At 37.8% G+C, this 25656-nt stretch overlaps 1 protein-coding gene across 3 annotated transcripts; it reads left to right on the top strand.

The window, feature by feature from the left end:
* Positions 1–919: 919 nt before the first annotated feature.
* ube4b (ubiquitination factor E4B, UFD2 homolog) lies at positions 920–25631 on the top strand. Of its 3 annotated transcripts, XM_079401240.1 has the most exons (29): positions 921–1224; positions 2890–3109; positions 5892–6027; positions 6438–6525; positions 7475–7619; positions 7701–7926; positions 8682–9071; positions 9176–9280; positions 12867–13008; positions 13673–13773; positions 14297–14411; positions 15182–15265; positions 15477–15533; positions 15618–15734; positions 15843–15941; positions 16996–17109; positions 17281–17479; positions 17575–17713; positions 18597–18696; positions 19472–19599; positions 19703–19801; positions 19917–20152; positions 20236–20362; positions 22201–22345; positions 22590–22724; positions 23285–23476; positions 23567–23741; positions 24187–24333; positions 24477–25630. In XM_079401240.1, the coding sequence occupies exons 1-29, from the start codon at positions 1201–1203 to the stop codon at positions 24536–24538; spliced, it is 4047 nt and encodes a 1348-aa protein (XP_079257366.1). In that variant the 5' UTR covers positions 921–1200; the 3' UTR covers positions 24539–25630. The 3 variants fall into 3 exon arrangements, with proteins under 3 accessions (XP_079257368.1, XP_079257366.1, XP_079257367.1); XM_079401241.1 differs by lacking the exon at positions 9176–9280 and having other exon boundaries at positions 936–1224; XM_079401242.1 differs by lacking the exons at positions 8682–9071; positions 9176–9280 and having other exon boundaries at positions 920–1224; positions 24477–25631.
* The last annotated feature ends 25 nt before the right edge of the window (positions 25632–25656 follow it).

The raw sequence follows: 25656 nt of genomic DNA, 5'->3' as shown, positions 1-25656 counted from the left end.
CCACGAACAAACAGAACTCAGGTCAACAGCAGTTAACTCACTGGAAACACTGGATGTTGTCAATAGTTGTGCCACCATTGCCTAATCATGTTTACATGTAATACAAGAACCACATTCACATACATTTTGCAATCTATAATGTGCTTCTGTGTTTCTGCAAGCCAGAATAATTTTTTCACTAGAATTAGACTAAGGACTGTGCCTCCTTTTGAATATTTTTGTTTATTTTTATAATCTTGTTAAGATTTACAGTTTTGTTTATGTATGTGACAGCTAAATATGCACACTTTGTTCATCCAGTTACTTGAATTCAAAACCTTGTTCAATTACTTGAATGTCCCTTATTGTGCAATAAACTCTGAAACAAGTTATAATATACTTTGTGTGTTTATTTGCCAATACTGGGTTGTAATGTCTCTTTTAGGAATTTTAAGCAAAAAACTATCATCTCTCTTTTTTAAAACAACAACAGCAAATACAAACAGTCATTCGGCCAATTTACAAAACAAATTACTAATATACTTTGAAAAAAAAAATGAGTAGTATGAAAAAAATAGCCTACTTTGTTTTCTTATTGTGAAATCCCTGGTTTGTGGCGTCTTTATCTTGGGGATGATTAAATTAACAAATGAAGCAGAAAGATAATAAACTTCACAAAAATCTAATTAACCGATAAAGAAACAGATAAAGATATCAAGCGAATCCAAATGATGCAATATATTTTATTTATTTATTCAAGCGTGAATAGAATTGCTGTCATGATTAATCCTTTGTAAGCTATATAATAGCTGCATAGGATATACGAGAAGCCTTTTATTCAACCTAATACGACTTGGTTGTGAAGAAAACAAGTCCCTTGAGGTCGCCTCAGCAGTGAAATCAGTTTCCTGAACTGCCGCAGCCTGGACTGTGTCGATCTCGCGTCACGTGACTCCAGATCCAAAATGGCCGCGTCGGTGTTTTGACGAATAATACTTTTGTGTTTGTTTCATTCTTAACAGAAACCGACGATAACCCTTCCCGATCGGGGGAAAAAAAATCAGCCACGCGCGTTTGATGTTTTAATATAAAGATTTAACAATTGACAATCACAGCTCACTGCTATTTGTTTTATGGTTCAGACTATGCACTTTTGGTGTTTATAAGGAAGCTAGCTGACTGGCTAGCAACGTAATTAAGCTGAAAATTAAAAGAAAGGCAATGGAGCAGCTCAGTCCTGAAGAGGTACGGCTATTTTCACACAGTTTAGTGTATTTCCAGTCGAAACTGCTTCTATTATGGCATGACTGTTGTGTTTTTGTGTATTATTAAAGGCTTATTGGCTTGTCATTATCACCTTCTTTTTCAATCGCAGTAATGATGGGATAAGCTAACAGGACACCGGCTAATCAACAGCTCAGTATATCCAGATTAAATTTATTTCGCTTGGAAACATGAGGCTATGATATGAATCTCATATTGAGCCACTTAAGCGCCGATATAGAAGTGAATTAAATGAGAATATGGAGGTTATTTCCAGTCTGCTCGTTAGCAAGTGATACGTTTGATAAGCTGCATCTGCCACAAGCCTCGATCATCTGCTTTTTTCTTATTTTCACAATTAACATAACATCCTCGTCGTTTTCAGTCGCTGGGGAGCGTGTAACCAGTTGACAAGTTAAAATTTATTTTGTGAAGATTTTCTTCACTGGGAATCCAAAATGGCTGAAAGACTGTCGTGTGAAGAAATAAAAATCATCTTGGACCAGATGTTTGGTCAATTTAACTTACAGTCGTAATAAAAAGTGCAATTATCAAGGTTAGCTTTCACAAGGGTATGCATTTGATTAAATGGCATGTGGTTTAGGAGATGAAATCATGCGCAACAAGATTTTGTCAGGCGTCAGGTCAGTATATTTATCAAGGGGTCAGCTGTTGAAGCTTAAAACCTTTGCTTTAACTCGAAAAAACGCAGTATTTTATGGTACAATTGATTGTAAGTGCATTTTATCCCTTGGTTTCAGGTTTTAGATATTGTTATTTGGCACTGGTGGATATTGCTGTATGACCCTGGTGTGTATTTACAGTCAGGGCTTTGTTTAGTTCTGCTGTAAATTAAGACCAAACTCTGCTCAGCTCTGACCTGAAAAACATCTTAAACCAGTCTATGCGGGTTTGCTGGTCTCACTTTTGAGCTGGTCTAGCTGGGAGCCATCTTAAGCTGGTTCAAGCTGTTTTTCATCAGCTGTTTTATGTTAATTTAAACTAATAGTCAATAATGTATTGATTTAAAATAGATAATAAATACACAAAATAGATAATTAAAACAATTTTGATTTTTAAATCATGAATGTCGGCCATTTACCTTGGATCTTAATTTCAGCCAGAGCTGATATACATTTTTAAAATAAGCTGTGATATTGATTTATAATTGCATTTATTGTGTTAGATACCATTTTAGCTGTTCCGTGTAAATCTTAAATAATATACAATTGAATGTGAGTTGCAGAAGTATTATGTCTGTGAACTGAAGTGCATCATCCTTTGCTAATTCAAACTGGTTTTTACCTCTTTTTTTTCAGTTTTGATTCAAGTCATGCATTTTTTTTACATCCTTGCCATTTCACTGACAGTATTTGCTGTGGAAGCTGAGGCCTTCTCCATCTCAAATGACTCACCCAGTTGTGTAGAGCTGATTCGTCACTGCTTAAAATAATGACGGCTTTAGGACTTTAAATACATCCTGCTGTTTGCCTTAAAAGCGTGTGAAATGGTATAAATTCCCTCTTTGCTTTTAAAGGTCTGCCCTTGTGTTTACCAACGAAGAGCAGTTAATGTCATCAGACTGTAAACTATTGCTCATTATTGATTTGTAATTAGATTAAATTGTAATTAATCTGCTTTGTTTAGATCCGTAGAAGGCGACTTGCCCGGTTAGCCGGAGGGCAGACGTCACAGCCCAGCACCCCCCTCAGCACCCCTTTGACATCCCCACAGAGAGAAACTCCCCCAGGACCCTTGCCAGGGCCCTCCGGGGCCTCATCACAGCCTGTCCCACCAGCTTCATCTCACACTCTGGGCCTAAATGCCCAAAATGTCACCCCTGCCACCTCTCCTATGGGGGCCTCGGGTAAGTGCTGTGTTGACTTTATCATTCAAAGACGTTCAGGCGAGGATGCATTGAATTGATTAAAAGTGACAGCAAAGATGTTTAAAATGTTGCAGAATATTTCAATTTCAAATGCAGTTCTTTTGAACTTTATATGCATCAGAGAATTCGGGAATAAATGTATCGGTTTCCACAAAAATATTAAGCAACACAACACTTTTTTCAACATTGATGATAAGAAATGTTTCCTAAGCAGCAAATCAGCATATTAGAAGGATTTCTGAAGGATCACGTGACACTGATGACTAGAGTAATAGATGCTGAAAATTCAGCTTTGCCATTGCATAAATTATATTTTAAAATGTATTCAAATAGAAAACTAGTTTTAAATGTATTTTTGATGAAAAATGGCATTATTACTGCTATAAAACCATTACTATTATTGATCCCAAACTTTTAAATGATAATGTATAATTGAGAGAATAAAATGTTATATTCTTACTTTCAGAACATGGGAATTTCCCTTATTTTAATTTTTACAAGCAGATTGTTTGGTTTCAGATGCAGCCTTTGTCTTCAGGGGAATTTTTGAAGGCATACATTTTTATATTGCACCTGACTTAATCAATAAATGCAGTTTTATAAAGAGTTATCCATTAGGTTGCAGGCAGCTCTCCTGCTGTGTCCCAGTTCATTCCATTCAGTGTTATTAATTGTAAAAATTGGGTATTTTATGGACACAGGTGTGAGTAGTATTTGAAGTCCCATTGTAGGTTCATTGTAATAAAAAATTACTATGACTGTAATCATGTCTTAGTATAAAATGTTGAGGATAAAATTACCAATGTAATAATATTGAGGGTCTAAGTGGCCAGTTTGTAATCTTGTGTGGATGAAGCTTTAATACTCAGGTTTGTACTTGACTATAGTGATTGAATCGATGGCCTTGTTTTAAAGATATTTTTTGATCAGTGTTGATATCAAGGTAAGTGATTTTTGGCTCACTGTGTCTTGCCATGGAAAAATTGCACAGTCATGGAGGTGGTACAGCCTTGGCCAGGGTTTAAATAAGGCCACATAGACAGGCAAGGCTATGTTAAATGTCAGTGTGCCATGTGGTAAAGTTCTTCTTTAGTTTCATTTTCACAGTCTAAGGACCTTCAGGCTTTTATTCTCTAGATGAGCTGTAAAACTTCTGTAATTACATTGTGTTATATATTGAGACGGAAGACATCACATTCAAATTAAGCTGTATTGGTTGATTTTGGAAGATGCTAATTTGTTTCTTTGTACATTCGTTTTCATTATCACACATTTGATCAAAACAAGTTTTGCTTGTCTTTTTGGTTTTTGGCTGTGATCTACTGTTCTTTTAAAAAACATACTTTATGTTTGCATACTTAATTACCTTGGAGCCTTGCTAAACTGAAATAGGGGATTGAATAAGTGTTTTGAGCTGGTGTGTGTTGTCATTGGAAACAACTATGTCCTGTGCCCACTACCACGCATTATTCTAGGTCTTTAAGCACATAATATCCACAGTTACATGAAAAAGCTGTTTTAGCACAAGTCTGCTCTTTGTTGTAGCTTCTTTCTGGAACGTACAGCATTGATATAAAATCAGTCATAAGACAGAAACCAGGTCCAGTGCATTCACTCCTCTATTATTATCCTTTAAACATTCTGGTTAGGTTTGTTGTTGACCTTTAACCCCAAGTAATAAATGACTGCTGTTAATACATCCCAAACCACTTAGAGACTGTGTATTTGTTTTTTTTGTTAATTATTTTAGTCTTGGCTGGTTTGTTTTGTAAACATAATATTTCTAATGAATACTGAAATGCAATTTTGAAAATCTCCCATTGACTTATATTGACCATATTAACCGACATCAATTTAATAATTACATTTTTAATTATAATTGGATGTCTGTATAACACAGATTTGTATAACATAGATTTGCATATCGAATTATGATTATTCATGCCTTTCTGTATTTCTTTAACCATATTCTTGCATTGCAGTTTTATCAACAGCATAACCATGTTATTATTGCATTGAAATATTTGCAAAATTTGCAGATTTAAAAAACTGTCCATTGTTAATATGTATGACATAGCTGACACAGAAGACGCTTTCAAACCAAGCAACTTTCTTTTGGTCAACATGGCAGAATTCACTTGACCACCCCGAAGGTGATGCAAAGGCCATCTGAGGAAATCTTTTGTCCTGATACCAAATTCTTGAAAGTGTGAATTCTGTTGAAGTGACTAAATTTTGCCTGTGAAATAGGGCTTCATCAGTGTGAAAAAAATGTAATTGCATGTTTGCATAATTTAATATTTAGCAATATGATTATCACCTAATAAAAATATTTTATTTCTTAATGAAAATAAGGATCCTAACAATGCCACTGATTAATTTAATTGATATTGTTTTAAAATTTACATTGATTCACTGTACTGCACTGATATGTGCTTCAACAATTGCTGATGTAGATTTAGTTTTTCCCCCTCTAACTCTCTGCTTATTTTCTAGGTAAAAGAGGTCCAGATTTCTAGACAAGTGTTTACAAACCTTGGAAGATTTAGTGAGATTTAGAGAGCCATTTTCATTGCTTGTTCGATTATTCAAAATGAATGTTCTTTAGTTAAACTTTAACTATTTGGTTTGTATTCCAGCCATTAAAGTTTTAGAAAGTTTTTCTTGAGCTTGATTACAGCTTAGCCAATTTTTTCCATGACACAATCTGCAGGTTCCTACTCAAACACTGTGCTTCCTTTTGTGCTTTCCATTACCGTAGGGGTTGCTTACCGCAGCCAGAGCAGCGAAGGGGTCAGCTCTCTCTCTAGCTCTCCATCTAACAGCCTGGAGACGCAGTCCCAATCCCTGTCCCGCTCTCAGAGCATGGACATTGACACAGCCTCCTGCGAGAAGAGGTGAGAGACAGCCGTGGACCTTTGTCCTCTCTACACTCCTAATCAAAGATAGAGCATGACGTAACCGCTCAAACTGAGATTGTACTGGAGATGAAGTATTGTATCTCTCTTCAAGTAGTCTCTTTAATCTGCAGAATCTCTCTACTGTTGGATTGCAAATGCTTTTGTACTCCAGCTACATAATTTCTGAAGTGCATATAAAGATAAATACATACAACTTATATATTAAGTTAACCCTCTCTATCAGTAGCTGCATAGTTTTTGTATCTTCCGTTGTACCTTTATATGAATGAATGAATGTATATTTTTGTATCTTCCATTGTACCGTTATACAGTGCTAAAGATATATTTTTTGACAGTTAAAGAGTTGAACTGCTATTTGAGCTAGATCTTATCTTTGTGGTCTACAGCATGTCCCAAGTAGATGTGGACTCAGGAATTGAGAATATGGAGGTGGAAGACAGTGATCGCAGAGAGAAAAGGAACTTGGCTGAAAAGGTAACCAGATGCACTAATGAAAAAAATAATTATTTTTATTTAATGGCCAATAACGGATAAGTAGCATATTAAATTGTTATACTATTTGTCTTAAAAAAAAAAAAAACATTTTACAGGGTATTAGTGTTTTTAATAATGAACTTTGAGTCCAGACCAAAGGCAAAAAATTATACATTGTAGCTATTTTTAGGCGTTTTGGTTCCTTTTCACACCACACTGTTTGCTCTGGTCCGAACCAGCTGAAACGAACCAAAATGCAGTCATGTGACAACATCCGCTTCACTTGTTGGCTAGATGTGTCTTTGAACGCGTTCCCTAAACTGCTTTTCGATTGGTCAGAAAGAGCGTGCGGGAAAATTGATATGGTCATCAGACCAAATTTCTATGAGGCTCCGCACCTCCTCACAACCCCAAGTTTGTCCGCGACCTGCCATGCTAAACTGCAAACTGTCAACAAACACTTCCTCATCCCATAATGCACAGCGCAGCTGACTACGGCAGCTGGTTTAGTCCAAAAATGCGCAGTTCTTTTACAGTTGGGTCTGTTTGAGGTCGGATCGCGTTCTCACCACAAACGAACCGCTCCAGGGTTCGTTTAAAAGCGTGCCGAGACCACCTCTTCAAGGAGGTCTCTGTACGCTTGTTTGATCCACTTTTGGTGCGCTCCCGAGTGTGATTGATGCATTCTCACCTGCCCAAATGAACCGCACCAAGAGGGAAAACGAACTCTAGTGCGATTCAACCGAACTAAATGAGACGGGTGTGAAAGCACCCTTAGATGATAGCAAAGGTAATCTTGAAGTGTGTGATCATTTTCTCTATTTTTCCAGTATCCAATATCGGCTGATACCAATAAACAATGTGCTGGACAATGGGGTCGAGTCATAAAGTTTGAGAACCACCAATCTAAAGTATTTGTAAGTGACCTGTGCTGAATTAATATTTGCAGGATTCCTCATCCAGTTCTGACGTCTCTGAAGAGCAGGCTTTGCACCTCATCTGTAAGATCTTGCGTGTCTCTTGGAAGGAGCAGGACCGTGATGTCATCTTCCTCCCCTCACTTGCTGCTGAATTCCAGAAGAACCCTAGGGATGGTATGGACAGAAAGTAACAGAGGGTGTAAGACAGAGAATTCAGATTTTTCTGGAATTGAATTGCACTGTGCTTTCTTCTAGTTTACTCTGACTTCAAAGACCTGATCGGACAGATTTTAATGGAGGCTCTAATGATGTCCACCCGATCACGTGACTGTAACCCATTCGCCAGCTTGACCGCCACATCTCAGCCAATTACCGCTGCCAGATCCCCGGACCGTCACCTGACTCTCATCCCACCCTCCAGTCAGAGCGGCAGTCCCATGATGCCATGCACTGGTTCATTTGGTGCCAGCTCTCTTTCCAGGCAAGCGTGATAGCTGACAACCTCTCCTCTTAAAAGGAATTATGTATCCACCTACTCTGGTGGCCCAAAATTTGGACTAATTAAGATTTTTTTAAATGTTTTTGAAAGAAGTCTCTTATGCTCACCAAGACTGCATTTAATAGAATGTATTTTAAAATATACAGCAAAAACAGAAATACAGAAAACAGAAACTTTTTCTATTTTAATATATTCTAAAATGTAATTTATTCCAGTGATGGCTAAGCTGAAATCAGAGGCCATTACTCCAGTCTTCGGTGTCCCATGATCCTTCAGAAATCATTCAAATATGCTGATTTGGTGCTCAGTTATTATTGGTCAGCAAAAACAGTGTTTTCAGCATTGATAAAAAATAAGAAATGTTTCTTGAGCACCATATTCTACATATTAGAATGATTTTTGATTTGTATGACACTGAATTCAACAATGACTAAAAAAATCTAAAAATTTACATTTGCCATCACAAAAATTAATTACATTTAAAAATATTAAAACAGTTATTATAAATTGTAGTAATATTTCACAATATTACCATTTTTACTGTATTTTTAACAAAAAAATGCAGCCATGCTGAGCAGAAGAGACTTATTTAAAAAAATAAATAAATAAAAATCTTAATAATTCCAAACTTTTGGCCACCAGTGCAAACATCCACCTACAACCTTTTGTCTCACATTCTTGATTTCCTCCTCCTGTGTTTCCGCCTTCATTTTCATCAATGTCTTTGTTGTTTTCAGTCTTTATGGTTGTAGCCCAAACCCACTCGCTCTGAGCTCTGCCAGAATGAGTGCTCCATCTGTCCCACTGGCTTCTGCAGCCGCCCTCCCGGTTCCCCCAAGTCCTCCTGTCTCTCGCCCTCCCACCAGCCTTCCACCTCCCTCTCCATCCGCCCCTCTGCCCATCTCCCAGAGATACAGGCCCTACTCCCTTAGCTTGTCCATCCCCATAAGCCCAAGCCCCAGATCTACTCCATCTGGTATGCTTACCCCCCCTACAACTTCAGGTATACCCTCCAGCCCTTCCCCCAGACACCATAGCACCCACACCTCCATGCCTTTCCCCATCCTCCCCGGCTCTCCCAGCACTATGGCCAGAAGGACTGCGCTAGCTGCCCGGATGCCCTCTAGGTACCTTTTACACCCTGTTAGATGTGACGTTGTATCTTTTATAGTCTTTGTGTTTTTATTCAGTCTATCTGTCTGCTTCCATTCACACACCATGGCCACACCAGTCCTTTCTCCCTCCTCTTCTTCGCCCTGTCCGACTTGCCTCAGGACAGCAGTGATGAAGAACTGGAGGAAGAGGAGGATTTTTCAAGGGTTCAGTTTGGGTCCAGGTATCAGTGCCAACGTGTGTTGCATGCTTCAGCGTGCTGCCTGGCCACTAACAACAGCCCGCTGTGCCCAATTTTGGCACTGCAACGGGCAAAAAGAATGACAGTAAATAGTGGAGTTTGATCATGTGATCTCATCAGATCGACAAATTCCGCTTTTCTGTGGACAGAGCTTTGCTGTCAGCTCAAATCTTGTTCATTGCACAATGATTTTTTAGACCCATTCAGCTCACTGCAGAAATGTGAGCCAGTAGACCTTTAAACTCCCACACAAGACGTGTGTGCTGGATAACTGTGTTGGTGGAGGACTGATTGTCAAGCGATCAGATAATGCTAGCTGACTGTGTAACAGAACTAATGAGAGCCAGAAGCCTGCTGTGGAGTGTTGTCTCACCCTAGAGTTCACTAATGCATGCTGTCTCATGACCAAAGACCTGCAGGGGGACGCAGGTATTACAGACCTGCTTTTGTTGTCCTCTTGTTATACGTTTTGCCGTCATTTGCTCATGGTATTAACAACCAGTGACAATTGGTCGGCGCTAAATGTAAACTGTGCTAGGTGTAAACTGATTCTAAAACGGTTTGTGATCCAGTCACTCGAATCAGTCGTAGGTAGTTAGAAATGCATGTCACCCTATCATATTTTGTATATTTATGCATTCATGTGAAAACCTGGAAATAACTTTTTTTTTTTTTTTTTTTTTTTTCAAGCCAGGAAAAAAATCACGAGAATATAATTGTTGAAGACTTTTGTACATGTAAACTACCATTGAAATGTTTTGGGGTCGATGAGATGTTTTTGAATTAAGTCTCTTATGCTCACCCAGACTGCATTTTTGCAATTGAAATATAGTAAACTACAGAAGCCGGTTTCCGCCACTGAATAAAAATAAAAAAGGTAATTGCGACTTTTTTGATCTCACAATTCTGACATTTTCTCACAATTGTGAGTTTATATCTCAAAATTCTCAGAAAAAAGTCAGAATTGCGAGATATAAAGTTGCAGTTGCATGTTATGAAGTCGGAATTGCAAGATATATACTCGCAATTCTAATTTTTTTTCTATTTCACAATTGTGACTTTTTCTTCAGAATTGGGAATTAATATTTAGCAGTTCTGAATTTATAACACAGAATTGTGAGTTACAGTTGTGGTCAGAATTATTGGAACCCTTGGTAAATATGATCAAAGAAGACTGTGAAAATTAACCTGCTTTGTTAATCCTTTTGATCTTTTATTTAAAAAATTCACAAAAAGCTAACCTTTCATTGGATAATAAGAATTTAAAATGGGGGGAAATATCATTATGAAATAAATGTTTTTCTCAAACACACGTTGGACACAATTATTGGAATCCCTAGAAATTCTTAAGAGTAAAATATCTCTGAAGTATACTCCCATTCATATTCACAATTTTGAGCACTCTAGGGTGATTATGAACATGAAATTATCCAGCCATGGCTTCCTTTTTCACAGAAATATAAATAGGAGGGAAAACAAAGCCCAAATTCCCTTAATCATCCATCACAATGAGAAAAAAACAAAGAATATATTTCTGATGTGCAGCAAAAGATAATTGAGCTTCACAAATTAGTGAAGTGGCTTTAAGAAAAGAGCTAGAGCAGTGAAAATCCCCATTTCCACCATCAGGGCAATAATTAAGAATTTCCAATCAACAGAAAATGTAATGAAACTGCCTGGAAGAGGACGTGTGTCTATATCGTCCTAATGCACGGTGAGAAGGAGAGTTTGAGTGGCTAAAGACTCTTCAAGGATCACAGCTGGAGAATTGCAGAAAATAGTTGAGTCTCGGGGTCAGAAAACCTTAAAAAAAAATTGTCAAACAGCCCCTACATCACCACATGTTGTTTGGGAGGATTTCAATAAAAATTCTCCTAGCTCATCCAAAAACAAACTCCAGCATATTCAGTTATCAGACAGGACTGGCACTTCAAATGGGACTGGCTTCTATGGTCAGATGAAACTAAAAAAATGAGCTTTTTAGCAGCAAACACTCAAGATGGGTTTGGTGAACACAGGGATAAAAAGTACCCCATGTGTACAATGAAATATACTGCTGTATTTTTGATGTTGTGGCCTATATTTCTGCTGGAGGTCCTGGACATCTTGTTCAGACACATGGCATCATGGATTCTATCAAATACCAACAGATAAAAAATCAATAAGTGACTGATTCTATTAGAAATCTTATAATGGGCCATGTTTGGATCTTCCAACCGTACAATAATCCAAACACAAACCTCAAAAACAACACAAAAATGGGTCACTGAGCACAAAACCAAGCTTCTGCTGGCCATTCCAGTCCTCTGACCTGAACCCTGTAGAAAATGAGTGAGGTGAACTGAAGAGAAGAAGCACCGTCATGGAGCTGTGAATCTAAAGGATCTGGAGTGATTCTGGATGAAGGAATGGTCTCTGATCTCTTGTCAGGTGTTCTCTAACCTCATCAGGCATTATAGGAGAAGATTTAGAGCTGTTAAACTGACAAATGGAGGTTTCAAAAAGTATTGAATAAAAAGGTGCCAATAATTGTGTCCAACGTGTGTTTGAGAAAAACATTTATTTCATAATGATATTTCCCCCCATTTTAAATTCTTATTATCCAATGAAAGGTTAGCTTTTTGTGATTTTTTTAAATAAAAGATCAAAAGGATTAACAAAGCAGGTTAATTTTCACAGTCTTCTTTGATCATATTTACCAAGGGTTCCAATAATTCTGACCACAACTGTATAAAGTCAGAATTGTAAGATGTAAACTCACATTTGTGAGGAAAAAAGTCAACTTGCAATTGTGAAAAAAAAAAAAAAGTTGCAATTACCTTTTTTTTTTTTTTTTTTTTTTTTTTTTTTTTTACAATTTTTAATTCCGTGGCAGAAATGGGCTTCCATACTATAGTACACTGTAATATTGTGAAATATTGTTTCAATTTATTTTTATTATTTTTTTCTATTTTGATATATTTTCAAATGTATTTTATTCCTGTGATGGCGAAGCTGAATTTTCAGCAGCTATTACTCTAGTCTTCAGTGTCTCATGGTATTTCAGAAATCATTCTAATATGATGCTTTGGTGCTCATGAAACAATTAATTGTTATCAATGTAAAAAACGGTTATGCTGCTTAGTATTTTTTTGTGGAAACCATGATACATTGATTTTGATCAATTTAATGTCTTTCTTGAATAAAATATATTTTTTAAAACTCTTACTGACCTCAAACTTTTGAGCAGTAATGTAAAATGGGCAGGATATGATTTATTAAAGCGTCTGATCACCAAACACAGCTTGCGTTGTGAGGCAGGTTTGTTCTAACATTGCTTGAAATTAAGATAAACCTTCATTTGTATCTGATGTCATAGCTGTTCTAAAGATAATTATTTTGAAAGCTTGGTGGCTAGAGAAAAAGGGAAACATTCAATTATGAAAGACATCTCCTTGGTGGCTAAAGCCATGTGGTTTTAGTTATTTACTCGATTTGGGTTTTTCCCCAGAAGGTTCATCTACACTCTGCAACCCTCTTTTATTGAAGGTGGTATTTATCTCTCATAACTCTCTCTTTCTCTCTTTAGCCTGGGTGCATCCGGAGGGGGGGTGGCTGGTGACTCGGGTAGCGACCGCTTTACCATAGAGTCCTGTAAAGAGACGGAGATGCTCAACTACCTCATCGAGCGTTTTGACAGTGTGGGAATGGAAGAGAGGAAAGCCCCAAAGGTAGCTGCTGATAAACACTATAGGCGCATTTCTACAAGATTAATTCTGTACTCAGGCAATATAATTATATTCCGGTATAACAAGCATTACAAGAAAGTAACTCATTACTTTAGCTATTCGTCAGAAGGCATTTGTCAGTAAGTCAGAACAGAGGTGGAAATGTTGAGCAGGTGAAAGTGAAAGACATGTCCTGTCAAGCCTAGGGTAATTCCCTCTTTGGCACGAGTCTTTCAGGTTGTTCTCATTTATCATCCTGTCTACAGTAGACATGATGCTCTTATTATAATCAATTAAGCTACCAGAAGAGTTTGTTGCAGCATGTTGCTTCATGAAACGTTTCAGTTTCGAACATTTTCAACACTATTATCCGTCTGTCCAAAATAAGTAAGTTACTTAAGTAAAAATTAAGTAGACTAACTTTTTATGTTTTATTTTATTTTGCAGTTCATTTAAATAAGACTGTATGTCAAAGCCAGATTGTATGGCGTTTCTGGTCTGTTGTACTATGCCATTTTGTATACAAATATAAACAATATAATTATAATTGCATAGAAAATAAATATTTTCTCATTATTCAGCCATTTAGCTTTTCGTTGTTGACCTTGAGCTTCAAGCTTCGGGTATTTGGTCTATGTTCAGTTATTCATATGCTTTTCTTTTTCAGATATGCAGCCAGCCAGCTGTCAGTCAGCTGCTTAGCAACATTCGTTCCCAGTGCATTTCCCATGCTGCACTAGTGCTTCAAGGTGCCCTCACACAGCCCAGGTCAGTAACAGCAGCCTTTTCAATGCATTCTAAAGGTTTTTTGAAGGCATTTTTACATTAGAGCTCTTTGTGGATCTAAGTGTTTGACCTTTGGAATTTAGTCTTTTATTTATTTATTTTTTTTTACATTTGACAGTCCTACAGTTTGTACAAGTGAAACGCTATAATATGTCTCTTAAAGTATAAAGCATTTTTGATTGCTGCCTGTTTATCGAGAAATTGGCTTCAGGAAGCAGCCTCATTCTGTATGTGTAAAGCTTTCTCCTCTACATTCGTTGCTTGGCTACAAAACATTAAACATGATCTGCTGCTCGTACTCGCATTGACGATGCAGACAAACAATGTGAAAAGAGACCTGCGAGGTCTCTTTTCACATTCACTCTTTTCAGAATCAAGCTCCATAGTGTGAAAACGGACCTAGTTTGAATCTGTTTTGATGTTATCTGTCAGTTTGAATGCACATAAGTGTAATACATTTTGAATGAGTTTGCCGCCCCCTTTCTTTCTCTTTGCCCTTAAATAGGGCCCCTCTACAGCCCTCCCTGCTGGTTCCCTACATGCTGTGCCGGAACCTTCCGTACGGCTTCATCCAGGAGTTGTTGCGCATGACTCACCAGGAGGAGGAGGTGTTTAAACAGGTGGGAGTTGCAGCAGATTACGGAGACAGGCTGCATGCTGCGTTGTTACTTTTGAAGCTCAAGGGGTCTTTATTATTGATGCCAAACTCCTAATGGTATTAAACATACTTTTAAGTGGTTAATTTGTTTGTTTTTAGTAAGAATGGCTCAGTATTATTTATTTGTGGTTCCAGTTTGGACACTTTAGACATTGCACATTAGACATTAAAAATATCAGCATTTCATAAAGAAAGATGGCACAAGCACACAAGCATAAGCAAAAATTGCACAGAAATATTAAGTATTAGTTTTTGAATGATAAATATAGATACACTACTAGGTTCTGTAAAAAAATTATACTTTTATTCAGCAGTAATGCGTTAAATTGATCAAGTGACAGTGAATACATTTATAATACTAAAAACATTATTTTACAAGATTTCTATTTCAAATAAATGATGTTCTATTCATCAAAGAGTATTAAAAAAAAAATAAAAAATCATGGTTGCAATTAGTAATAAAAAGAAATGTTACATGAGCACCAAAGGATTTCTGAAGGATCATGTGACACTGAAGACTGGAATAATGGCTTCTGAAAATACAGCTTTGCCGTCACATACTTTTGAAAATAAATTCAAACTATTTTGAAGTTGTTAAATTGTAATGCATCAGCTAAAAATTGCCTTGGGGTCAGCTGTTTGAATGTCTTTTCAAAATGGCCAAGTAGAGTTAGTTCATGGAAAAGGTGTGGAACTTTTGTCTTGATTTGATCAGTGTTGTTTTTCTTTCAGATATTCGTTCCCATTCTTCAAGGGCTCGCTTTAGCTGTAAAAGAATGTTCTTTTGACAGTGACAACTTCAAGTTCCCTCTGATGGTAAGAGACTGTTTATTCTTCTTTTAAAAGCATAATAAGACTGTATTATAAGGCATGTTAGGACCAAACAAGCTCCATTGATTTTTATATGAACACCGTTATGTATCTCTGATCTTCCAGACATATTTCACACCGATTGCTCCTCTGAATCTGTGAAAGACTTCGTAGGCTTTTGTTTTGTGTCTATGACTGGAATTTTATTGTTTTACAGGCTTTGGCTGAGCTCTGTGAAATCAAGTTTGGGAAGACTCACCCTGTATGCAATTTGGTAGGTTTTGTAGGAGCTTACGAATTCAAGTCAGTCAGGTTATGCAGTTCACTCTTAATATTGTCTGTCTGCGTGTATTTTTAGATCACCTCTCTGCCATTGTGGTGTCCTGACCCTCTCAGTCCTGGGACAGGAAGAGAAATTCAAAGACTATCCTTCCTTGGAGCGTTCTTCAGTCTTTCTGTGTTTGCTGAGGATGACGTAAGTCATTTTATACTCCTTAAACAAATAAGACTAATACAAAGTAAAGCATTGATGAATGGTGACGGGAAAGTGGTTTATTTTTGTGTCTTTTTTGCTGTTCTGTAGACTAAAGTGGGAGACAAGTACTTCTCAGGCCCTGCCATCACTATGGAGAACACCCGTGTGGTCAGCCAATCACTGCAGCATTATTTGGAGTCTGCGAGGGTGAGCGGCCATCATATCACATACACACAGATTTTTAATGAGCTGCTTCAATATTAAGGGAATATTCTTTTTATAGAGCAGGGGTGCAAGTGGAGGCTTCAGTTTTTGGTCTTTCTTATATGATTATAAAAGTATAATTTCATGTCATCGGGGAACGATTACAAATGTGCATTTATTGTTAAGTTGCAACTTTTGGATAAGAATTTAACATGGGTTTACATGTCCTCTCTGATGTAGGGCCCTATGAAATCAGTTAAATTTTTTCCGAAATACTGTTTTAATTTTTTTCCCAATTCCATTTTTAGAACTATTAATAACACGCAACTAATTCTTTACTTGGGCAAATAAACCATCTGTAAATGGCCGTTAACAGAGGCCAGAGATGCTGAAGATGAACACAAAGAGGAGAAAATACAGTAGCAGGCAGAGCAAACTCACTTCAACGTGCAAAATATTGGATGAAAATTCTAAATACTGAATTGGGGGATTATATGACTGTATCTCTGAGGGACCTGACTGTCTTCAGGAAAATTTAGATGGTATTTTCTTTTCATCTTACCTCCATATAATGCATATTAATATAGTATTTAAAAGCACAGCTCTGCTTTATTTACAGCAGTAACCAGAGGAAACGCTGTATCGCTGCTGTTCCATAAGCGCCACCTGCTGTTAGAGATTGAATTTGCGTTCTCACTCAGCCCGTGTGCTGTTTCTGTTTCGTGCAGATGTTTTATGTAGCAAATTTCACAAAACTAAGGCCAGATCATTTTGTTTTGGCTTCAGACTTTGAAATTATACAATCAAATTTACATAAAAAACTGCTCATGCTATGTATAGCATGTTTGTTAGGATCATGATTAAAATACAGTGGTTCTGCTACTGTTTCATGCATTCCGATTCATATGTGATACATTAAATTATTCCAATTACTCCAAATAATAATAAATGGACATAAAAACTTTCAGCATAAATGAACATCCAAAATAAAAAGACAGAATACTGAAATGAGATTTAGTGAAATATTTAGTAATTCTGAGTGTGTGCTGATTTCCAGGGAGATCTGTTTAAAATCCTGCACAACATCTTGTTGAATGGAGAGACAAGGGAAGCAGCTCTGAGCTACATGACAGCTCTGGTGCATCGTAATGTGAAGAAGGCTCAAATGCAGGTATGTCTGCCCATCTAATCGAGGTATTAATGGTGACAGTTTCTTAGTGAATGTAAACAAGCGAGAAAAAAATTCTAATTATTAAATACTTTACTGCAAAAATACCTGTTTTTGATATTATTTGGTTATTTCAATATAACCAGTTTGATTATTTTCTCCTCCTCTCTTTAGACTGATGATAAGCTGGTGTCCACAGACGGCTTCATGATGAACTTCCTGTGGGTGCTGCAGCAACTCAGTATGAAGATCAAGCTGGAAACAGTGGATCCTCTCTACATCTTCCACCCCAAGTGTCGGTTGAATGTCAGCACGGAAGAGACCCGGCTCAAAGCCACGATGGAGGACCTGAAGAGCTGGCTCGCCGAGCTACGTAAGTGTGGGCTCTGTTCTGGGACAGACAAATCACTTTAGATGCTCAGTTCGACTTCAGACAAGCCATTTACTGTTCCTTCCATTCCTCCACAGACGAAGACCCGTCCAAGTTCTCAGAGCCCAAGTTCCCCACAGAGTGCTTCTTCTTAACGCTACACGCCCATCATCTGTCCATCCTCCCATGCTGTCGGCGCTACATACGGAGGCTGAGGGCCATCAGGGATCTGAACAGGTGCTTTGCACAGATTCAGCCGTAAAAACAAACAATTTGTTACCAATACCATGTTGAGTAACGGTCCACTGTGAAGTCTGCATAAGTACAAAGGGGTAATGAAGTATGAAGATTAACTAGTTAAGGTGATTCAAGTGGAACATCTTGCATTACTCATTGCTTAGGTCTGATAGCCCATCATAGATATGATGTTCTTTGTCATGCTTTGTGAAAAAGCCCTTAATCTCTTTCTGATGAGGCGGGCTAATCCTGTCCTGTCCCAGTGTAGAAGGTATTTTCTTGCAGTCCCATTGTAGACCAGCTCTAAAGTCATTTTAGTCCATAATGCCATAATTATCAGCTCATGTGTTAGTGCTGCATCAGTGGCAGTGATTCAAGTCCTTCACATTCAGATAGAAGGCAGTGCTCATTTTTTATTGGCCTCATGATGCCTGGCAGATCAGAACCACAGTGACCTCTGCTGTCGGCAGCTTGTATAACACTTAGGTGGGCCAATTATAGTGAAGTGACATACTGCCAAGTATTTAACCCATCCAAAGTGCACACACACAGCAGTGAACACACACACACCCGGAGCAGTGGGCAGCTATTAATGCTGCGGCGCCCGGGGAGCAGTTGGGGGTTCGGTGCATTGCTCAAGGGCACCTCAGTCGTGGTATTGAGGGTGGAGAGAGCGCTGGACATTCACTCCCTCCACCAACAATCCCTGCCGGCCCGAGACTCGAACCCGCAACCTTTGGATTACGAGTCCGACTCTCTAACCATTAGGCCACGACTTGCCACTGTGGGAAGTATACTCTCTGTGGATGTTTTTTTTGTGTTTTTTTTTTAAGCTGTCAGAAGAGGTAATTTGCACAAGGCTGACTGTGTGTGTGTGTTACAGAACTGTGGAAGAGCTGAAGAACAGTGAGAACCAGTGGAAGGATTCCCCGTTGGCAAGTCGTCATCGGGAGATGCTGAAGAGATGTAAAACACAGCTGAAGGTGAATGCTGTTATCCTTTATTAATAAAAAATGACTTGTTTATAAAAGTTTTTACATGTTTGTGGAAAAAAAAACATGGAAAGTGTGCCAGCTCTGATTTCTTAAAATAGCAACTATTTTAGCAGCTAACATTATCTAATTTAACAGATAATGAAAGTAACCGATGATTCCGGTATTGATTATTAGTCAGATCTTTGCCCTGTGCAAAAAGAGGCTCTATTAGCCTTAAAGTATTAGCTTTAAAGTACTGAACAGCCCATTTGCTTGCACTATTGTTCAAAAGTTTGGGCTCAGTAAGATTTGTTTTTGAAAGAAATCAATGTTTTTAATTGATCATTTCTGATGTTATAAAAAATAAAACGTTAAGTATTTATTTTTCAAATAAATGTATCATGATTTCCATGAAAATATTAAGCAGCACAGCTGTTAATATCGTAATCATAATAAGAAATGTTTGTTGAGCACCAACTCATCGTATTAGAATGATTTCTCTTAAATGATTTGATTATGATTTTCTCATGTCAGACCGAAAAAAAATCAGATTTGCCATCACAAGAATAAATTACATTTTAGAATTTTTAATTAGAAATCAAATTTAAATTCTTTCAAATTATTTCATTTTTTTACTAATTTTTTTTATCAAATAAATTCAGCCTCTGTCACTGTCATTGCTAAACTGTGAATATTTAAATAGCCTAAAATTAATACTTTGTATTAATTTGAATGTATGTGAGAATATAGAATATATGTATAAAGTAAATGTCTGTGTTGACAGAAACTGGTGCGCTCTAAAGCCTGTGCAGACGCAGGGCTGCTAGACGAGAACCTGCTGCGCAGATGTCTGCAGTTCTTCAGTATGGTCATCCAGCTCATCTTGCGTATGGTGGAGCCTGCCTACCCACAGTCAGTTCACTTAACATCTTCTCTTCAGAGACACCTTACATTCTTTTAGTGAAGTTCTAGTCAATATGGTTCTGTTCTGATTTCCTGTCTTATCACCTTTCAGCGTAACCCTGCCTCTGAACCCAGAAATCCCCAAAAGCTTTGCAGCACTGCCGGAGTTTTACATTGAAGATGTGGCTGAGTTCTTGCTTTTTATTGTGCAGTAAGTTTATGACAGTGCTGAAATAGGCACATTATGATGTTAGAATCCAAATGTAGTTTTAGTGAAATTTGACTTTTTTTTTTTTTTCTCGTTCTTGTTTCTTTTTTTTTTTTAGGTACTTTCCACAGGTTCTCTATGAGCCGTGCACTGAAGACATTGTGACCTTCCTCGTGGTCTTCATTTGCAGTCAGAATTACATAAAGAACCCATACTTGATTGCCAAGCTGGTGGAGGTGCTGTTCGTCACCAACCCTGCGGTGCAGCCGCGCACTCAGCGTTTCTTTGAGATTCTGGAGAACCACCCACTGTCTGTCAATCAGCTTGTGCCAGCCCTCATGAAGTTTTACACCGGTAAAAAGGGGTCTAAAATATTTTTTTTAAAGCCTGTTCTATGCATTTTCATTTGTTTATGCTAAATGGATGTGTTTTCTTAGATGTGGAGCACACTGGAGCCACAAACGAGTTCTATGACAAGTTCACAATCCGTTACCACATCAGCACCATATTCAAAAGCCTATGGCAAAACATTAACCACCAAGGAACCTTCCTTGAGGAGTTCAAGTGAGTTCATCATAGTGTAAAATAAGTATTATGTTAATTCAGCGTTTGTGTATGTTTAAATTAACACTATTTTGAAAAATACAAAAATGCATGAATGAAATTTTTTTTAAATGTCATGTTTTTATTATTTAATGTCTAATTTATTTTACATTTTTATAATTTCTGTGTAAAATGTTTTAAGTGTGTGTATTTATGTTATATATATATATACATACATACAGTGGGGGAAATAAGTATTCAACACTTGAACAATTGTTTTATTAAACACATTTCCAGTGCAGCAATTCACATGAAATTTTGACCAGATGTTGGTATTAACTCAAGAAATCGACACAGAGAAAAATATTGAATATTACAATCCATAAAACAGTTATGTGTAATAAAGTGAAATGACACTGGAAAAAAGTATTGAACACACTAACTGAGATTTTACTTAATACTTGGTGGAAAAGCCTTTGTTTGCAGTAACAGCTTCAAGATGCTTCCTGTATGAACAAACTAATCGTTCACAGTGCGCAGGTGGGATTTTGGTCCATTCTTCTAAACAGACTGTCTTCAAATCTTGAATGTTCCGCGGGGCACCTCTTGTGAATCTTGATCTTCAGTTCCTTCCATAAATTCTCTATTGGGTTTAAGTCTGGTGATTGACTGGGCCATTCCAACAACTTTATTTTCTTCTTCTGGAACCAATTCCGAGTCTCCTTTGCAGTATGTTTTGGATCATTGTCCTGCTGGAATGTCCATCCATGTCTCATCCTCATCATCCAGGCGGATGGTAACAGATTCACCTCAAGAATTTCCCGGTACATGGCTCCATTAAAAAAAAAAACAGCCCCATACCATGATGCTTCACCTCCAAACTTCACTGTTTATTTTTAGGGTCATACGCAGAGCCATTACTCCTCGAAAAATGGCGTGTGGTATTATTGACAAAAAGTTCATTTTTGTCTTGTCTGACCAGACTACATTCTCCCAGTAATTCACAGGGTTGTCCAAATGTTTTGTAGCAAACATCAAACGAGCTTCAACATGCCTTTTCTTCAGAAATGGAGCCTTCCGAGGTGATGGAGGCATGGAGGCCGTGGCGGTGGAGTGCATTGCCTATAGTTTTCTCTGTGACAACTGTACCTGCTGCTTCCAAGTCTCTCTGTAGCTCTTTCCGAGTGGTCCTTGGCTCTTGGATTACTCTTCTGATTAACCTTCTGACTCCTTGATCAGAAATCTTTCGAGGAGCTCCTTTGCGTGGCAGGTTGATGGAGTTTTTTCCTTTCCACTTGCGTATAATGGACCCAATGGTGCTGCTTACAGGAACATTTAGGAGTTGTGAAATCCGTCTGTAACCACTACCATTTTTATGCAGCACAACAATCTTGTAGCGAAGGTCTTGGGACAGCTCTTTGCCTCTACCCATCATGAGATGTTTGTATAGTTGCATTCAGAGGTGGGTAAGGCTTTTTCTAACTGATTAACCTTCAATAACCTGGCTGATTATAATTTTCACAAATAGGAGGTTGAACTAATTAGTGAAATCAGCTGTTGACTTGCTTTGTCTTGCCTTGGTGTACTGCTTTTTCTTTGTGTGTTCAATACTTTTTTCTTCTCCTATTTACCTTCATTAAATATAACTTTTTTTTATGGATTGTAATTTTATGATTTCTTTATCTGTGTAGATTTCTTGAGTTAATACCAACATCTGGTCAAAATTTCATGTGAATTGCTGCACTGGAAATGTGTTTAATAAAACATTTGTTGAATAAACAAAAAGTGTTGAATACTTATTTCTCCCATTGTGTGTATGTGTGTGTATATTAATCATATCTTTTTTTCTCTCTCTACAGCTCTGGTAAACAGTTTGTGCGCTACATCAACATGCTAATTAACGATACAACTTTTCTGCTGGACGAGAGTTTGGAGTCTCTGAAACGCATCCATGAGATCCAGGAGGAGATGAAGAATAAAGAGCAATGGGACCAGCTGCCCAGGGTCAGCACATACTGTATCACAACTGTACCAATAATCCAGTTACCTACCCTTTTAACTGCTTTGAATGTAATGGATATAATGCACTATTGTGCCAGGGGGAAAAAAGCATTAGCTTTAAGGCTTAAAGGAAGGGGAGTGACTTTTAAAGGGAATGGTTTTGCAGGAGCGTTTCTACTTGCATTAACACTTTTTGTTGTCCAGTTCCAATCAGATCTAATTTCATGTGAAATGTTCTGATCCTCAGGAGCAGCAGCAGAGCCGACAGTCCCAGCTGACTCAGGATGAGAGAGTATCAAGATCGTACCTGGCTTTAGCAACAGAGACAGTGGATATGTTCCATATCCTCACCAAACAGGTCCAGAAGCCCTTCCTCAGGCCTGTGAGTACAGAAAAAAAAACATTTTGTGACATTATTATGATGTTCAAAAGTTTGGGGATGGTAAATATTTTTGAAAAAAAGTCTTTTATACTCACCAAGGCATCTTAATGGCCCCCGACTTTTGAACAGTAGTGTAGGAGCAGCTGAACAGGTTGTCATATGAATAGAATCCTTTAATAAATCTATACAAGCAGACAGTTGTAGAAATATAACTTAAGTGGATTTCTTTGTTGTCTGTTGAAATGTTCCTTAAGGAAGCACCTACAAGTCTAAGTAATTTAGGTTTGGTCAATAGGAAAAAGCATGAGGATTGTAATCTGCTGCTTGCCTGTAAATGAATATCCTGCGTTCTGTTCTCTGTAGGTATTTATAGTCTTCAGGGAAAATTGAGCTGCTGCCAGGGTCAGTTTATTCAGAGGAGTTTATTCAGAGGAGGTGTGAGAGGGCACTTTTAATGACACTAGCAGAGCAAATACCATATTAGTAGGTTGTTGAAGATGCACAAAAATGATAACGTTCCTTTTTATGATGACTCATGTATTTTCTGTTGTATTGAACAGGAACTGGGTCCTCGTCTGGCTGCAATGTTGAATTATAACCTGCAGCAGCTATGTGGGCCGAAATGTCGAGACTTGAAGGTGGAAAACCCAGAAAAATATGGTTTTGAGCCAAAGAAGCTCCTGGATCAGCTCACTGATATTTATCTGCAGCTGGACTGTGCCCGATTTGCTAAAGCCATTGCAGATGACCAGGTCTGTATTTGCTCACCAAGATCATGCTGTTTGGTGCTTAATTGTATTGCCAGAAAAAAATGGGATAATGTATTTCTCTCTCACTTTTAGCGGTCATACAGCAGGGAGCTGTTTGAGGAGGTCATTTCAAAAATGAGAAAAGCGGGCATAAAATCCACCATTGCTATTGAGAAATTCAAACTGCTGTTGGAGAAGGTGGAGGAGATAGTAGCCCGCAATTCTCAGTCTGAGATGGATTACAGCGATGCCCCAGATGAGTTTAAAGGTGAGAGTCATCAAGTCTTCAGCTGTTTTACATTATATTTTTAGTCATGCACTACTGCTCAAAAGGTTTGGTAAGATTTTTGCGATGAGCTGTTTTTTTTAATTGGAATATATTTTAAAATGTATTTTATTCATGTGATGGCAACGCTGAATTTTTATCAGCTATTACTCCAGTCTTCAGTGTCACATGATCCTTCAGAAATCATTCTAATACGCTGCTTAATATTTTAGGGGAAACCTTGGTTAATAGAAAGTTCAACAGCATTTTAATTTGAAATAGAATTTTTCTGTAGCATTGTAAAGGTCTTTTGATCACATGCAATGCATCCTTGCAGGAAGTAAGTGTTAATTTCTTAACAACCCTAACAACATTTTTTTGAACAGTAGTGTAGCTACTAATTTAATAGTTGATTGGAGTAAGTAACATTGACATCCTATCTAAACAGACCCACTGATGGACACACTCATGACTGATCCCGTGCAACTTCCCTCTGGCAACATCATGGATCGAGCCATCATTCTGCGACACCTCCTGAACTCTCCCACTGACCCCTTCAACAGACAGCCTCTCAACGAGAGCATGCTGGAACCAGGTACCCACCACACACAGTTTTACAAAGAGCGGACGAGCTGCCTCTTTCAGCGCTGCTGCCAAATGTACTCTGTGACTTGTCTTTTTTTTTTTTTTAATTGTTAGACTGTAACGCTGACTCCATGCTTTTCCCTCTCTCCACAGTCCCAGAGCTGAAGAAGCGTATCCAGGCCTGGATGAGAGAGAAGCAGAGTGGCCGTGTTTGAATTTTCTCAGTGAGCCAAGCTTGCCCTGCAGTTTAAATGTTTTCACCACGCTGGAAGTGAACTGAAGAGAGGAGAAAAAGGAAAAAAATTACAGTACCCAAATTTTCCCCCCTTTATCCTCTTTATCGAGCCACTGTCTGAAAGGCTCATGGTTCTAAATTGAAACATAATAAAGTTTAGACTTTTGAAACATTTTGATTTTGAATTGTATGTCTGCATACATACCAGTCTGTAAGGGCACACAGTCTCACACCCCAAAGTTAACACATTTGGATATAAAGAAATTGTTTCCCGTTTTGTTTTGTTGTCCTCATGAATGCATTTTAGTGGTTCTGATGGTAAGGGAAAACATTGAGGAAGGGGATCCATTTCATGTTTGTGAAGAATGTTAAGTAACACCAGTATTTAAATTTTTACACTCAGTAGAATGACAAAACATTGGCTGTAGACATGTTACAGTCACAAACCTTCTGTTTATTTTATATGGTTGGAGGAATACAGCATTTTAAATAATCAAATTAACAAGACTGTCAAGTAGAAGATACAATAGATGTTGGTGTAAATAGATGGAAACATACCAGTGGAGCATCAGATGGTGATTGACTCTGTGTTAGAATTTTGTTGGTTTGCATAGAAATATCACATGTACACCGTTTTGACTAAAATCTGAATCGGAGCTCAAACACAGGATCAAATCAAACAATGTGAAGCTGTGTTGTAGCATGATCGTCATACGAATGCCAGTACATCATATTTTTTGTTCTGTTCTCCAACATTTTTTGGATCATAAAGGGTTATCATCTCATGTTATTACTATTAACCCCAGTTGTTGGACTTAGGCGTAAATTAAGAGTTTTTCCAGTGGCTTAAAGGGTTTATCTGTACAGGAATTTGCTTCCTTTGCTACAAACTTCTTTTGGACCCAGCTCTTTGAACTGTAATAAATGGTAATGCACACACAATGACAGCTGTTGCACTTCTTTTCACTCTTCCTGACTTGTTAAATTCATCATCCACGTGTTTTGCAAAACATTGGCAATTCGGTATAGATTGCAATGTTTAAGTTTATTAAATAATATAATTCAATGATTTCATAGGTGGCAGTGTGTGTTTTTGTA

This window comes from Barbus barbus, assembly GCF_936440315.1.
Source record: "Barbus barbus genome assembly, chromosome: 40".
Taxonomy (NCBI): Eukaryota; Metazoa; Chordata; class Actinopteri; order Cypriniformes; family Cyprinidae; genus Barbus; species Barbus barbus.
Note: the sequence above shows the minus strand (reverse complement) of the source record. Positions and strands in the feature narration are given on the sequence as shown.